We start from the raw sequence: 17,924 nt of genomic DNA, 5'->3' as shown, positions 1-17,924 counted from the left end.
ACCCTATCCATATGGGAAATGTTTTTGTTGTTTTCAAAACATCACCATGGTAAGAGTCATATTCTTTCAACAAGAGGATTTCTATCACTTTTCAGATTCTCTCATCCGTATGGTTTATCTTTCTGAATCACAAGTGAGTAATTTTTTGCCAGCTTAATGAGTAACATTGTCTTGTCACTGGATCAGATGAGTACACAGCTGAAGAATGAGCTGGATCACCGCAACAAGCCACTAAAATAACACATGCTAAAAAGTTGTTGGGAGAATTTTAAACTGTACATAATTTCATTGATCTGGTTTACAGCACTGCCCTACAGGTATTTGCAATGGCATACCTCTGTGTTACAACAAGCAGCAGGGATGGAAACTTCTTCAACTGGGCTGACAACCAACCAACCCAAACTACTGTGCAAATATCCCATGCCATTATAGCTACTGCTCTGGCTGATTCACACTTCACAACTTTTTCTGAAAGAGTCTTCTCCATTTAATTCTCTTACCTGATAGGTAAATACCCCATGATTAGAAGTGTTAATAAATAAAGTGTTCTCTACATTTCCCACTACTCTTGCGAGGAAAACGACATCAAACGACGTATTCCCTCCTGGAAGAATTTTCTGGAAAAAAATAAAAGCATGCAGGCAGAGGAGTAAGCAAAACTGTTTATTGAATACATTCCACCCTGCATATGAACAACAGTTTTTGTGCTACAGAAAATCTCTGTGTGCTCTTTATGAAAAACTGAAATTAGAAAGTCTACTGCAGATTTGGAAGGAAAAAAAAGGGCAGAAGTTTAAAACAAATAAAAAGTGTAACAAAATAATAAAAATACCAATATTTTACAACTATTATCTAGTGCAGGATCATACTTAATTTTTTATGTTGAATTCTGAACTTAAGGAGTTCAGCTTATCACAGAAATATTTTGGACTGACACCGTTTACTGAATACTGGAAAAATGCAATTACGACAAGACTTCCATAAGTGAGAATGGCTGCTTATAGACAAGATTTCTGAAGTTTTAGAGTTCATATGACCCATGCTAAGCCATAAGCCCTGCAAACAAAACTGAAACTAGAGGACTATTTCTGACAGTCAAGTGGTTAAGAGTTAACCCTGATGACACCAGCTTTTGAGCCTGCAAGTTCCTGTAACATGACTGCAGTAGTTATAAGTGCATTGGAGTGACTGCTTCACACTCACACCACTTCACTGGATTTAAAACTGTCCAAAAAACTATCAGAACAGCTTGTTCCTGTATGTGCTCGAAGGCAACATACACTTAATAGTCACTTCGGCAACAAAGGAGATCTGCTGTTAATCCGTCACAGTACCCACTTCCCATGCTGTCAGAACTCTATGCACTATTTCATTCCTTCTTTCCTAGTAGGGTTTGCGTGCGTTTCTGTGCTCAGTTCAAATTCGCTTGGTAACTGGTACAAGATCAATAACTGCAGTACCTTAACACTTTAAGGTAAGTAATTATTGCAGTAAGTAGCACATTTAAAGAAGGAAGGGAAATCATGCTCCTATTAGGGGTGGGGAGGGGAAAGGAAAAGCTGATTTTAAGAAAGAATAACTTACCCTGTTTTGAAAAAATGATGCATGAAAATGTGATGTTGTAGCAGATATTGATACTAATGTAATTGTTTCTTCTGAGCTAGGGTTATGTAGGTAAACTTTTTCCATTTTTGGCATTCCAACTGGCCTGTCGAAACAGATAAGAGAATATTTTTAAAGTGTGAGAATTCTGAATAATAGAGCATTGGGCTTTGTCCCATTAAACCAGATAGGAACATAATAGTGACGAACACTGACAACAGAACTTTGCATTAAATGTTTTTTCAAGTAACATATGTAAATTCTACCTTGAAGAGTTACTTCCTTAACAACTTTTCCATTATTTTATTGATTAGTTTTCCTGAAGGCTGAGTCATTCTCTAAAATGACATCTATCCAAAATTAAACTCTATTTTTCAGGTTTTTCCTTCAGAATCAAAGAGTCAAAGTTTTCTATTCCTGTGCTAGAACCTCTAAATAATTATCTTAAGAAAGGCTGCACACAGCAACTTAAAATAAATAGAACACACCCTAGAAAAAAGTCTAAGCACAATTTTTTTCCTGATAGATTGGAAGCAGTCTTACTCAGAACCCAGAATTTTTCTCATAATATATTTTATAATATGCTCTACAGAATTAAGTACACAGACATTTGTAGCAACAACTATTTATTTGTATATTCTATTTGAATTTATACCTTAATGAAAAAATTAAGAAATGCTTAAGATAAGTTCTAGAACTTAGTAAGTCTAAAACACAGAAGTCAAAGCGTTAACCAGCAGTACACTTTTTCAGCAACAGGACACGCTAACAATCTATCCCACGTAAGCTTTAGGCTTCTTCCTTTTTGCTTACAACAGCTGACGTGACAATAAATGCTTCCGTCTCACCAGTTCTTTTTCAGACGTTGCTATCTCTTCAGAATATTTTTCATGCCTTTTAATACACAGGTGTTAAGCACCAGCACTAAAGCACTGGTAAGGCATGTAGATTACAATTTGTTGCAACGTAAATTTTGGAATTCAAAGTAGTTCAGAGTTAACTTTCAGCCTACACATGTTCCATGTCACACTCCTTCCCATGTCACCTGCTCCAAACATTGCAAAGACCGCAAAAGTACTGATAGGAATTACTACCCATAGTACCTGAAGTGATAATGACCAGTTAGAGGCAGTGGTTCTGCCATCCTCAGTTAACTTTAAGAGGCCAAATTAATAAGCACTATTGTAACTGCAAACTTTTTCAACTTGGCAGAGGGATGGGAAGGGTGTGTCTCATGAGATAAAGTAACATAAGTTTGCTGTAAATTAAGGGTTGCATTGAATGGAGCATTTAGTGACAATAATCAAACTATACCACAATTTACAAAGTGACTGCGGTTAACAGACAGAACCTCCCACTTATGAAACATGGGCTAAACAGATGTTAAAGACCATGATATTAATTTAAAGACAATTATTAACCTTCAGTGAAGTGCATCATCACTAACAGTAGAATCTATCTGCACTCTACTACTGTCAATCTCTTTGCTTTGCTTGCTGAGTACCCCTAATTTCAGAAAACGCTTGTTCTCAATCCTTCTTTCATTATCAAAAAATCTCATTTTGACTTCTCTGAGTTAAATAGTAACGAAGATTACAATTTTTCTCCTCATCTTTTCAAACCTGTACAAAACTTAACACCCAGGTTAAGCCATAACATAAAAGAATTCATATCTGTTACCAGTACACATGGGGATATTAGAAAGGGAAATGGTTTATCAGCTGTGATGTTTTGCATTAACTGCTGTAACTGCTACGTTGCTGTTCAATGGACTCAAACAGTAACCCCATCCACCTGTGCTCTGTTTGCTAGTGAAAAGCTTATCAGACCAGAGATATATCTATACTCTGAGAAGGAGAAAGGAAAAACCAAAATAAACCCAACCAAAAAAAAAAAAAAACCCAAACAAATAAACCAAACCCAAACCAAATGAAACAAAACCCACCCACAAAAGCACAACTGAGAAAAGCGTCTGCTGATACGGTGTTTCCCAACATCCTCCAAATTCTGAACATGCTGCTTCAAACACTCCTTCACTGCCATCAGTGCAGATGGGCTTGAGTATTTTATCTGCTTGGTAACTGTGAATGGCATAAGTAAGCTTTTCTAAGTCAGCAACTTTGCAGTGAATTTGTTGTTTAGAGAAAGTGGGCATGCCTTAAACAAGTACTCTCTGATTCTACCAACACTGAAAAAACCCAAACCAAAACAAAACAAAGAGATAAAATAGTCCCTCTCTTCCAACACTGTCTGTTTCCTAGTTCTCACTGCAATTCCTCACTCTCCTCAGCAGAAGACAGGCTCCCAGCACCTTGTTGCAACTCTTCTGCTTGCCACAGTGCAGTTTCTGGATACTTTTCCTCCCCAGAGCACATTCAGTAGCTCCCCAGGAAGGGGAAGCCATCCTCTTCCTCTATTACAATGCACTCCAACCAGTCTTCATAAGAGAGGGTTAAGAGCTGAAGACAAGAATCAAGCAGAACAGTTCCTACCAACCACAACAGCAGGAAGCGAGAAAAGATGAGGTAGATTTTAAGCACTGTACTACATGTGAGCAAATGACACGACTAGCATGTCACCTGTGGTCTCCACAGAGAACCAGTTGCGTACTGAGAACTTAAGAGTTGACTTAAGTGACACTTCTTGTGATGCATAATGTTTGAAACATCACAAAGCCAAGAAAACTCTGTTGAAAGAACTGGTAATACTGAAGTGCCAGCCTGTTCCTGTCAGAAAGGTAGTTTGGAAGTAAAACTCATTATACCAGGAAATGTTTCAAATACTAACGAATCTTTTAAGGCCTTCACGCTTGTCCAGTTCTGAAAAGAGGGGGAATATAAAACAGTATATTTGAGAGACTAAAGCCTATGAACACGACTATTAGGGAAGAAGCCATGACAGACATCACAGTTCACTAACTTCAGATTCCAGACTAAACCACCATTGTATAATTGTAGGTGATAAAGGCAGAAGTCACTAAAAAGGAATTCTATTGCTAGGCTTATGTTTTCTTTTATTATTCTGTAGATCATTCTCATTTTGATACAATGTGCCAAGCATTATGTTTTGCTCAGATACAGCTTTCCTTATATTCTTTAAGTTTGACGCTTGCCAAATCTACAGAAATAGGATAAACCTCACTTGTTCTCACTGCCGTCAGACATGGTAAAATCCAGGTGAAGCAGTGTGTACCACACACCTTTAATGAACATATATCTCAAGCAATAATCACATAAGGGATGTTCTCCAGGCTGCGGATTGCCAAATTCTGCAGCAGAATTTCCTGGAGCAGTCACAGCTAGAACTTTTCCTTGCAAGAAGCTGGTACAGACACACACCCATGAACTGTCAAAGCATGTAAGATTTTTCTCCTGATCTTTTGTCCCTGCATAAATAGGTTCACCTACACTGATAAAAAACAGATACCACAACCTAGATGAGAACACAGCAATTAACAAGGGCGAGATGCCTGTTCAAATGGGTAAAGAAGTCTGTGTTCACATTCTTTACTGCTGCAACTCAACTCTTGCCAAAGTCTGAGTTAGCATCTGCAGTGTATTGTAAGCGTATTCCTGCTCCGGGGATCAAGAGGTGGATTTTTTTAACAAAGGAAACCAGCTTCTGCAAAGAGTTGAGGAGATGAGTCCTGGAGTTATTGGCTCAAACTTCACTTGCAAAAATATTTAACTAGTCCTTGTGAAGCAAAAATGTTTTGACAAAATGCTCCTCTTTTAAGAGTAATTACATTTTTTCTTGCTGCATATAGTTTAGACAACTCTGTAAAATGCTCGCTTATGAAAACTGATAAAAATCCATTACTGAAAACCCAGGATATAAATTCAGCAGATACTTCCTCTACCACCTTCTATTCTTTCTAATGAGACTGGAGAGAGAACTGGAGTCAATCAAATGCTTACCACTTAGACTTTGGAATGCTGTGAATTATAGATGAATTGAGTATTCAAGATTCAATGCAGGTAAATTCCTCATGAATTTGAGAGTTTAACAAATATAGGTTTTTCTTTCAGCATTCTTGGCAACTGCTGTAACAATTGTAAGACCACTTGTCTCACAGCATATGGGAAGTTTCACGTGGGTTAAATCAGTATCCTGTGTCAGACAGGAGTGAACAGCAGATGCCTAGAAGGCAAACACATAATAATGTGGAAAGCATGAAGTCAAGGGCCCAGAACACTCTCCCAGCCTCCACATAGGTGCAGCTTGGGAACTTCCTGAACAAATGCAGATGGTTCTCCAGTCAGAAGATCACAGATAGCGAGCTCCAACAAGAAGAGTGTTGGATGTTGACTTGTAAAGTATCCAGCTACTTTTAATGAAGTGAAACAAGTGGGTCTTACAAGGTCTCAGTCTACAGACTGCAGGGAATGCCTTTGGTACCCCATTCTGACGAAAATGCTGGTTCCTTACATGAAGGAAGCCTGCACGATGTACAAGACTAGAGAATTAGTGACTGCAGCATTCTTCCTGTTACACATGAAATTGTATGCATCGCTGGCTGAGCGAAACACAGGCTAGTTGCTTCTTTAACCGAAGTTAGAGTAACTGAAGCACATAAGTTAAAGAATACGAATCCATCTCAATCTCGGAAAAGAAAATGAAAAAAAACCAAACCAGATGGTTTTTGTTTTTGTATATGTACCAGCCTATAGAACAATTGTTTCTGAGCTTCCAGATTTCACTGGCTTTTAACAAATCAAGAAAGTTCTTTTATATTACACTGGACAAAAAGTGCCCATGTAATGTACTAAATGAAGCAAATACCTCATTTTATGTTAGGAATCTTAACTTAGGTCCCATACAACAAATCACACATTTTCCAAACAGTTAGCAAAACTCTATATACAAAACACCAGTAGTAGAGTCTTATCCAATCATGTCACCAACTGTGATTTGAATGAATTTAAGAGTGTAATAAACTACTATTTGGTTTGACAGCATTTTGCAGTCTAGCATGATAGGCAAACAAAATCGGAATAGATCTGGACTAAATGTTAATTTACTGTCAACACTTTCTTACACTTAAAGTCCAAGGGAAATGAAAATTTCCTTTTGCAACATTTTTTTCAAATTCCAAAAATCTCAAACTCTGACAGACTAGAAGTGTATCAAATGTACTGTGTAAACTTTATAGGTACTTAACATAGGTCCTTTCACCATCTGTACTTGTTTAAAATGTAAAAAAACCTAGCGATTTGGAAAACTCTCTAGTTGTTAATATCTTCCACTAGTTACTGTTAAGAGATTAGAGCTCTTGAAGAAAACAGACCAATTTGCTAAACTTCCCATCCTCTTATGTTACTTCAAATAATATACGGGCCCAAGACCTGCAAGAAGGTCTCACATATTTGAACATTACTAAGCAACTGCTTTCAAGGCCAGCTCAAGTTTTCATAGACTATCCTGCCAAATACTAGAGTTTACAAAACTCCCCTAAGGTAACAATTCAAAGGAAATGCAAAGTGAGATTGTTTATCAAGAGAAAACTGAAACAGGGATTTTCAGAATACTGACCTAAGACAGAGAAAACTTAGTCTAGGGAACGCAACCTTGCTCAAATTGACTGAAGCAAGAACCTCCATTCACCACAGAATCATAAAATGATCAAGGGTTAAACTAATATATTTGCTAGAAGTATCCTTTCTTACCTTACCAATAATTTCTATGAAGCAGGGGTTAAGATGTCAACTTAATCTTTAAAATAATTTTCCATTTTAAAATTTTGATGTTAAGCAGTTCTAGCTTATATAGTTTTAGTACCCTAAAATACTCAGTACCCAAGTGCTTTATTACCAAAAGTTACTTCTACCAAAAATTTAATTATGAAGAACTTACAAACTTTACTTTTGATATAGTCAGAGTGGAATTAACATAGATGATGGCAATGTACCAAGATCTTGGCACTGGTGAGGTCGCACCTCAAGTACTGTGTTCAGTTCTGGGCCCCTCACTATAAGAAGGATGTTGAGATTTGGAAACGTGTTCAGAGAAGAGCCACAAGGATGGGGAGGGGTCTGGAGAACAAGCCTTATGAGGAGCGGCTGAGGGAACTGGGGTTGTTTAGCCTGGAGAAGAGAAGGCTGAGGGAAGACCTCATCACCACCTACAACTACCTAAGGGGAGGTTGTAGAGAGGTGGGTGCTGGTCTCTTCTCCCAGGTGATGGAGGATAGAACAAGGGGAAATGGCACCAAGCTGTGCCAAAGGAGGTTCAGGTTAGAGATAAGGAAGAAGTTCTTTACTGAGAGGGTTGTCAGAGGCTGGAACAGGCTGCCCAGGGAGGTGGTGGAGTCACCATCCCTGGATGTATTTAAAGAGCGGGTAGACGAGGTACTTAAGGTTATGGTTTAGGGGGTAGACAGGAGCGGTTGGACATGATGATCTCAGAGGTCTTTTCCAACCGAGCGATTCTGTGATTCTGTGTGTGAAGATCTATGAAGATTCAAGTTCTCCCATAAAGAAGGTGCAAGAATGGAATATAAACTACCCTGCAACAGTATTCTTCAGTCTTCAACCAGATGGGCCACCTGCAAGAGCTCTAATATGAGGACTTGTCTCAAACACAGAAAACCATATAGGTAATGGCTGTACTGCCAAAATAACCAACTCCCAAATTTTATGGTTACTGTTTGCATGTTAGAAAATCTCAATTATTCCATTCCCATTTAACAATGGCGGAGAGTGACAGATTAAAAGATAACAAGGAACAGATGGCAGGTAAGATTAAAGTCAGGAGTCGTGGAGTTGGTTTTGGGTGGAGGCTTTTTGGGTGTTTGTTCTCTTCAAAGCCCTGAATTTCCAATATCCAACACGGTGCAGAATTTGTAAGACTGGTGTTGCTTCAGAAACACAGGAAGGAGGCTTTCATATTAAATAATCAAATGAGTATTCCACTTACTCCAAGCAGTCCCCTGGAGCAGTGACAGGGGAGAACCTGCCTCAGCTCCACCCCATTCCCAGAGGCTTAATGCATACAGAGAACATTTGGGATACCTTCAAGTGAGCTAAAACTTTGCATATCCTAACACACAGCATACATTTCATTTGATAAATGCAAGATTACGTGGACTGTCTTCAAAGTGGTAGAATATGGTATTGTTTATTTTATATTAAAACAGCATTTAAAAAACCCAAATGTTATAAAACAGAAGCATAAAGCCATTGTAATCTCATCTCCAGGTGGAATACAGGAAGTCTGTCTACAGAATCCATTTATCAACTTAATACTGATTTTGATTTTCGGAGATCCCTAGGCAAAATAACTTTTAATAAATATTACTCCTGCTCAAGTTGGCATGTTTCTGAAACATCTGATTAAACCAAAATGCTTTTAGCAGACTAAAAACCATCACAGGAAGAATGGGTTAGCTACAACTGAAATTAAATATTGCAACTTTCTTTAGCCTGGGAATGATGCATGTTGATAGCTCAGCGTAAACATGAACTTTGAACAAGCTTGCTCTACACCAAATGCTACATGCTACCTATTAACAAGACACCATTTAGGTTACAGTAGTTATTCAGAAACTAAATAAGCATTTTATGCCTTTCCTAAAAGTCACTATTAACAAAGAAAGAAAAGCCAGAATTTGAATGTGAAAGTCCTGTCTATTTTAAAAGGCAAAACCACCAAAAGCTTAAATCTGCATTATTTGACTTCCAAGGTGCTTGGCACCTGCACCTTGTTCCCACCATAAGGCTGAGTTACTCAGCATTTCTCAGTTTTATTTAAATGCCTAAGTACAGGACTTTAAACTGAACTTTGGGTTCCACATCCAAACCTTTTCTAGAACTGTTTTTTAACATCTTAACTGAAGTTTTAATAAGTCAGAAGATGATTTCTGCCTGAGATTATGACTTAAACTACAACAGATAAATTAATTATAACACAGTTAGAAAATTAAAAGCAATAAACAGAACACATAATGAATCAAGATTTAACACACAAGTTTCCTATTTTAACTGACAGAAGGCAGCGATCCCCCAGTGCAATGCTGCATTTGCTGTACAGAGGCCTTCCTAGTAAGAGATTTGCACTACTTTAACTTTGTACTAGGATCTACACTGCTTCTTCCTTGCTTTCAGCACTGAAAAGAACAGCTTATGCAAAAAGCCAAAGTATAATGAAGAACAGCTTAAAGTATTTATGATATTTTTCTGAGATCTATTTTAGGGGGGGGGGAATAAAAAGCATCTTTGGGAAATCCACAAAGCAAAGAAGCACATGCAGCTTTCTTCAGATAAGCGTGCAAACTACAGATGACCTTTAAAAGCAAGATATTTCAGAGTACATCAACAAAACACTTTATTCATATTAGAGAAAGGCGTATAAAATACATTTCAAATGTCAAATTCTGTAATTTAAGAAAAATCACTTAAAACCAAATCAGTGAGTTTACAGTAACTCCAAAAAAGAGCTCTAATAAACTGCTCTACAAGTTTGAGTTTGTACTGCACTCACAAGTATAATTTGTTAACTATAACCTAATTTTGTTACAGCAGGGGTGCCACTAGGTATTTTACTATTCAGTTTAGAAGCTCAGTATCCACTTACCTAGGACCAGTTACTGACATTACAAAAAACAAAACCACACAACATCAAAAGCTAGAGATTCTGAAATTTTGAAGGAACAAGGAAGAGAAGCCAGAGTGAATTATGATGTCTTTACTCAGAAGTAAAAGTTACCCTTTTGTTAGAATGAGCACAAGTAGATTCTGCAAAATGAGGCATTTTCATATAGCTCTGCTATTTAGTTGCATGCTTCCGTTTTTTGTATAAAGGTTATTTCTGGAAAACTACTCTGTGTACACACAATATCCAGTTACAGCCTCTCTTCTTTCAGAGAAGCAGCATACACCGTGTCAATACACAAGAGCTTCCTGTGCATCTCTGTAGCCACCACACTGTACAGTGGTCTTTCCTACAGACAAGGGGCACTACATTTTTGTCAATAATCCATGGCTTATCCATAAATAGAGCAGCCTTTCATCCAGCAGCAGTGCTGGCTGAGGATGGGGGAAGCAATACTGAGCTAAGGCACACCCGCGCTGTTTTCCTTCTTTCTTTCAGGTTGAACTGTTAACAAAACGTTTCAAACATCCTCGCTGCAGTTTACATCGTGTCAAAGTACATCGTGTACAGAGGCTGCATCCCCACACACCAACTCCAGAACTGATTTTGACTGTAGCTACCTACACAGAGCAATCAGTTACTGGTAAGATAAGTTAAGATGGCAGTAGTTCTCAGAGGAGCTGATTATAAACATGTACATTGTTCAAACTGTTAAATTTCCACCCTCCTCCCTTTGTTTTATCTTTAGAGAAGCCGCAGATAAATTTGCTGTAAACCATTACATCAGCCACTGAGAATCGAAACAGCAACCAGCTGCAAGGTGGAGCACAGAGATAGGTTCCTGGAGGCTGTGTGTTCTCCTTGAGGCTGCATTTTCACAGCTCTGCGTTACTGTTCTAATAACTGCAGATTCATTGCCAAAGTTTTTTTGCTGCCAAAGCAATCGCAAAATAGACATGCGAGACTAGATGCTCTCTGACACGGGTTACGTACGTACAAGTACCTACACTACCAAAACGACGGCAGCTGATAGGCTGCTACATGATGTTTAAGACTGAGTACACCAGCTTTCTGGACCACATAGGGCAACTACACTTACGGACAATCTATCAATGCAATTTATGTATACAACCTTTTCCATCAATTTTAAAGGCTCTTGAGATTTTTTTTTCCTATTTGTCTAACTAAACAGATCAAAAGACTTTCCAACTTACTGTTCATGGAAATCCAGCATTGGTGGCTCAAACCGGAGAGGTCGGCAATTTCCCCGATACAAGGATACACTGCAAGAAAAATTAAAATGCTGTAAAAGATATTCTTAAATGATACATTTTTGCTCCCTTTCCATCTTAATTTGCCCTCTCTTAGAAAAATGTTCATTAATATTAATAATATAGTAACTAATTCAAAACAAGAAACAGCCTGACAAACTTGTCCAGCCAGAATACTGTAATTTTACCAGCCACATACATGATTATGTGGTGTCTCCAAGAAAGATTATGCAAGAGTACACATCTTGCAAAAGGACATAATGGAAGTGTTAGTTTTCCTCTATATAGTGATGGCTAAACAGTAAACAGTAAGCTAAATAGGCTTATACCATCTTACATAGAGATATCCAAACATCATCTTCAATGCGTAAGTCATTTACATAAACATCAGGAGTATCTCTAGCTACATCTGTACTAAGACACAATCTTGGATCCATTTGATGGTACTGAGGCCACACAAGAGAAACCAGCCCACGCCTATACTGTTAAAAACTCAGTCTCCAGAAGACAGCAGCTCCGCTTTACAGACATTCCTTAGCTTTGCCTATACTAACCTCCTGCTGGGAACCCCTTAGGACAACACTAGCAGATGAAGACTATATCTTAAATTCCACTCAAACAATGCAGCAGTGAAGACCACAAGGTATCTGGAAGCATTACCTACTACTGCTTATTTTACTAGTACAGTTATACAGAGCACAACCAATAACCCATAGCATAAGTTACAAGAAAAAATACAAAACAGCTTCATTAACTGAAGCATTTTCTTATTCATAATGATGTGATTGTGACCCCACTCCATTCCGTAACACTTTATTTTTGGCTGAGTAAAAAACCATATTAATACAATAAAACATAAAACCCGGAGACAATAAATTAAAAGAAACAAACAAGAAAGGCTAAAGAATGGCTCCAGGTCAACGTCTCTGAAATGGGTCAAGACCATTGGCTTTCTTTTTTCTTTAAATACTTTTATGACTAATATTAAAATAGCACTCTTATTTTAGATTCTTGTTTTCTGACTTTCTATCAAACAATTCAAGACACCCAAAGACAGAGCTGCAGCTGTGTCTCCTGGGTAAGCAAAGCTGCTCCACAAACCCAGCCAGGGCAGCAGAACCACACAGGTCTGTCTCAGCAGAGGGAGAAGTCAGGGGATAGAAGATGCTCTCAGACAGGCACATGTTAAAAACAGCTTTATCCACTTAATGAAAGTAAAACATTATTGGAACAAGAGTAGGCACAGTACAGTCAGCTTTTGTGTATACTTACACATGCACCTGTGTGTGCGTGCACATGCATGTGTATACCTCGATGTATATATGGGTCACAGAAGTGAAGGTGTAACACACTAACAGGAAGAATTGCATTCAGATCTACAGAAAACTAAAATTCCTGGTACTATTAAGTGCTGCTGTGACTCATTTCAGTTGTTGAATAAAAGAACGCTTGGGTTTATTTAACCTTCTCAGGCTAAAATCAAACCTTGTGGAACAAGTGCTCAGTAAAATGAAGTTTACAGATACGCTTGACAGAAGAGAATAAAGTTGGAAAATAGTATCAACAATGATATTTTTAAAGGATAAAACAAGTTGATAATAAGTCTTGAAGGTGATCATCTCACTTTTCAAAGTTTATGGCCCAATTTTAACAAACATTTAGAGCACATTAAACTGCAAAGGACAACAAGCACATGTACCTCCATTGTAAACAATGATGTTTTAAATAGTTCTGTCAATTTCAACAACGATTTTTAAAACAGCTCTGTCGATTTCTTCCAAGTTCAAAACTCTGCACTGTAATCCAGCACCTCTTTTTTTATTGGTAATTACTGGTAAAAGGACGTATCAATTCCTTTTATGCAAAAGTTATCAGAAATAATTACAGTATTTACAGAAGTGATAGTGAAGATGTTTATTTCAAATGCATTGAAAATACAGTCAAGAGTAGCTTGACCTACTTGAACAACGAAGACATGCACAATTGTCCACATACATGAAAACTTTAAGCAACATTTTCTCAGACCACATAGCTATATAATCCTGGATAGCCATTTAGATAACACAGAATTTTTAAATAGCTAAGGTTTGGTAAAGGCAGCTACATCATAATTAATGATGAATTATGAACTATTATAATAAAAGTAACAACTGTAAGGAGATTCAAATGGGAACAGGCAATATGGGAATTCCCAAACTTTGTGCACTGAAAGGCCCAACATGAGTCAACTTGCAGCAGACTTCCAAAATTATGATAATGTCTGCTCTGCTGGGCACTTGCTCACTGAAGGCTGGATACACCCATGGGTAGGGCAACTTTAGAGCATAATGATATTTGAGTTAATTACTATTGTATGCATGCAGAGCTAAGGCTCCCAGTCTTATTTCAGAATTTTTCCCTACCCTTCCAAGTTTTCCAACCTTCAAAGTCAAGAAGAACAACATGAAAAGATCCAGATGAATGAGAGAGGACTACTGACATCTGCCAGCAAGCTCCAGCAGACCAAAAATTGGCCAGGAGTCATCTGAAGCTATGAAGTTTCAGGAATGAATAGTTCCTGGCAGTGATTTAATGCAGTCTCAACACTTTTCCCTTCTGCAAGAATTTTGATTTAAAAATAAGACTTAAGAGTGAACCAAGCGCTGTTCCTGACACAATCATTAGCCTCACCGTACCATTCACTCCGTCACCCAAGTGAGAGGGCATTTACCTCAACTACTAAAATAACTATCCTACCGCTACTACCCAGAAGCAATCTACTACCAGATGCAATTCACTGAAGTGCCACTTGACGTCTCAGTAAGGTTAGCCACAGATGCAGGTCAAAATATCACTGCCCGGAAAGACTGTAGATGCTATGGATGTCCATCTGGGCTGACACAATTACACAATTTTCTTCTGCCTAAGGACATTCTGCAGCACCTCTGTAATGTTCTGCTGCTCCTCACAGAGTACTAGGCACTCACAATCTTAATCTGTGCACATCTCTGCATTTGGAGATGAAGAAAAAAAATGCTTGTCAAATATAGTATTTAAAGGTTTCTACAAAACTACGCAGTAACTGTTTCTCTGTATCCTCACTTTACCTTTCTAGCAGTTCTGGGATTTCTGGAGGAGGGCTGTGCTCTGTGGAATTTTATCTGTACCATCTTTAATTGCTACTGTGGAAAATTCAGATCTAAGCATTACTCTACATGTTTTTTTCCCACATTACTTTACAGTTGTTTAAAGGGTTTATTTCCTCTCTTGTGCCATAAATTGTCAAGAAATAAAGACAACAGCATTAAACCATCAAATAGCAAGTGATCTCTTGATTTTATTTAGCAGCACAAAAATCTTAGAAAGTCACTACTTTGTTATTTCTATTATCACAAAATAAAATGAAAGTGTATTAAAAAATAACTACATGAATTTTTAAAATGACAAATAGGCAAATACCTCACAGTGGGTACTTTTTGTGCGAGAACATCCTTGAAAGAGCTATCTCAAAGACAGAATATTTTTGGCTAAAAAAAGTAAGTAACCAATCATATTTCCCTGAGTGCATCCGTGGCTTGTTAATATTTAAAAATAAGGCTGAGCTGCATATATCAAAGTATTTAAATGTTTATAGTTAAAATTATTTTAGAAATACGAGTATTAAACAGCCTCAGTGAGAATGTGAATTCCCACAAAACATTTGTCCACTCAGGTATCTGGTAATAGCCACTGCCATAAGTGCAGATGAACAAAAAGATCAGCAGCAAATATTTCTCATAAACTGCACCCAGCCAGTGGTTGCCTCAGTTATGCCAACATGAACCCTCTATCAGGAAAACATACTTATATTATCAGACGTTAAACTTCAAAGCTAACACTTCCTGGGGGGGTTAGGTGGGGAAAAAGCAGGGAGAAGCCTGAATAGACGCAGTGTAACCTGACCACAGGCAAGAACAAAATGAATTAAATGGCCAGTTCATTTTCCTCCTTCCAATTAGTGTTAACAAGCAGATCAAAGAACTGAAGAAACTCTCTAGATAGGGAAGAGATATCCGCAAGCTGCACCAAGAAGGAGATACTACAAACATTAATAAGAGTGATGAAAGACAAGTCATCTAGAGAATTTAAGCACATGGATCAGAAACAGATTTTTTAGCAACACCATTGAAAAAAAATCACTTTCAAATACTTGAAAGGTAGATCCATGTAAAACCAGTAACAACAGAGAAACAGAAAGACAGCAAATTGGGTATTTACATTGTAGTATGGCATCAAAGAGTTTGTGATGCAAATCTTTATCACATTGTGATTGAACCCCAACTAGGCCATCACTCTTAAGCACAACAGAAAGTTTCTCCTGGCAAACCTGGAGATTTTTCAAATCTGTATACCAGCATTTTATTAGAACACACTCTAGAACACTGACATTTCAAATGCAGAAAGTGATTTTCTTAGAAGATAAATGAAAAGAAAAAAATCCTGGAATCATATCTAATCCATGGCCCCAGTCTCATTCACAAAGAACATCAATTCAGTTGTTTTCTGGGAGACAAAAAAATTGCACATAATCCCTAGGTCCCAATAAAGGCATCTTTTTTTTTTTTGCCATTGAGACTCAATGATTTAAACAAGATACTATTCCATTTAAACAACCTCCATAACGTCTGACTCTATGCAAGACATAAAATACACTAATCACGGTTCTGAGAAGTCCAACTGTCATTCCTAAATTCCTGTTTTCATACCTGCAATCTGGCTGCCATACTGCAGCACATAGCTACAGCTGTTAAAGTTCCTGTCTCCAGCTGCATCCCCTACCATTTTGCAATCCCCTAACAGCTCGTGGAAGAACACAACAAATACCCACGGCATAACAGAGTAAAAAAAAGCCACTGGACCATGAACTGCAACAGCTGAGCCATGGGCTCACATATTCGCCGCCTTGGTCACAGGAGAGAGGATCCTTGGCAGGAAGGACAGGTGAACAACAACTGGGGCATGAGCACCTTCAACCCCTCGTGTTGTTTGGGAGTTATGAATGATCAGAAGTCCAGTTGATTTAATGTTACAAACCATGACAGGGAAGAACACAATGACTACTTAGCTTAAGCAACCTGGCTTACAAAAATAGAAGTTTTTGAATTTAATATTAATTATACTGCTCTGAAACCTATTCTTTTTGATTGCGTTCTTCCAGAAGCATTAGAAATGATCTTCTTTATTTTTCAAAACACAGGAGAAGCTCAATAATGAAATTCAAGAGATTCTTCTACTGCTGTGTACTCCTGTGTACTGCCAAGTCCACTTCAGGGTAATGAGCCCAGGGCTTCCCATAAGCAGTTTTAAGATAGCAAAATGGGGAAAATCCCTAATAAACAAATTAGTTAAAGTGCATACTTTTTCATTTGATCTTCAAAAAACTATATTTTATCTTGACCAGGATGTTATGATTTGTATGATTACAGCAATCAGGAAAATTAAATTCAAGTAACTCCAGATGGGACAACAGGATGAATGGGCAAGGAAGAATCTATTGAAAGTAGCATCAATAAAGTTTTTCTTCAAAAGGACACAAGCAGGTAAACAAAGCCACTCCTTTCTCAATAAACCTTCAGTAAAATGATTAAAATAAAATATGTATGCAATCAGAGTCTCACTTTACCCCATCTTTATTTACACAAATTACTCCGTGTAAATTCATTAGAAAGTGAATTAAAGAATTCTTCCACTTCTTAGACTAAATGTGAAGCGATTTAGTTGTCCAATATTAAAAATCGTTTTACCTCTTAGTTTCAATTTCCTTTGTATGAGACAAATGATTGAAAAATTACCTGATCTGTATTTGATCTTGTTTACAACAAAGCTTTATTATTCTTATGAAAAATACAATAAATCTCGCAATAGGATGGCTGTATTAAACTTCTAGGAAAATCATGCTTACCTTTTCTGTTGATATGAACTGAGGCCTATAGTTGTCTCAGTCTGTAAAAGAAAAAAAAATCATTTTAAGTTTAAGACACTGACAGCATTATACTTCCTGCAGGGGGGAAAAAAACCCCAACTGTAAGACAGTAGTAGATCAGCTCTTGCAAGACAAAAGGAGAAGTTCTGATCTGGAGCAGAAAATGCAGTTTTGCTTTTTCCAATTAATTACTTAAAGAGATTAAGCCTCTACTGAAAGACGCCCTGGACAAGAACTGCAGTCACTTACAGCGGTAGGAACTCCTACAAACTGTAAGACAAGCACCAACTTAACAACTGAAAAATTCAGAGGATGAAAAAAGTTCAGGAAATTAAAACATTGTAGGGAGTAAAAGAAAAACCTAGCAGAGATATCAAGAAACATACGACAAAGAAGAGCATATAAACCAAATAACAATCAAGCAATTATCTCACCGGTGTAATTTAACAAACTAGAAAACAACGAACACTATAATCTCCATGTGATTAGGAAACTTCATCTCCTTCCTGGCTAACGATCTT

The 17,924-nt window shown here is 37.6% G+C and overlaps 1 protein-coding gene across 1 annotated transcript; it reads right to left on the bottom strand.

The window, feature by feature from the left end:
• Positions 1 to 500: 500 nt before the first annotated feature.
• On the bottom strand, positions 501 to 17,423 carry LOC104542754 (transmembrane protein 131-like; the record flags this gene model as incomplete). Its single annotated transcript, XM_010187165.1, has 4 exons — positions 501 to 617; positions 1,585 to 1,708; positions 11,406 to 11,474; positions 17,383 to 17,423. Coding segments are annotated over 4 exons (351 nt in total), but the record flags the coding sequence as incomplete, so codon positions are not given.
• Positions 17,424 to 17,924: the final 501 nt, after the last annotated feature.

Source organism: Mesitornis unicolor, unplaced genomic scaffold (assembly GCF_000695765.1).
Source record: "Mesitornis unicolor isolate BGI_N332 unplaced genomic scaffold, ASM69576v1 scaffold51426, whole genome shotgun sequence".
NCBI lineage: Eukaryota > Metazoa > Chordata > Aves > Mesitornithiformes > Mesitornithidae > Mesitornis > Mesitornis unicolor.
The sequence above is the reverse complement of the archived record's forward strand: the minus strand, read 5'-3'. Positions and strand labels throughout refer to the sequence as shown.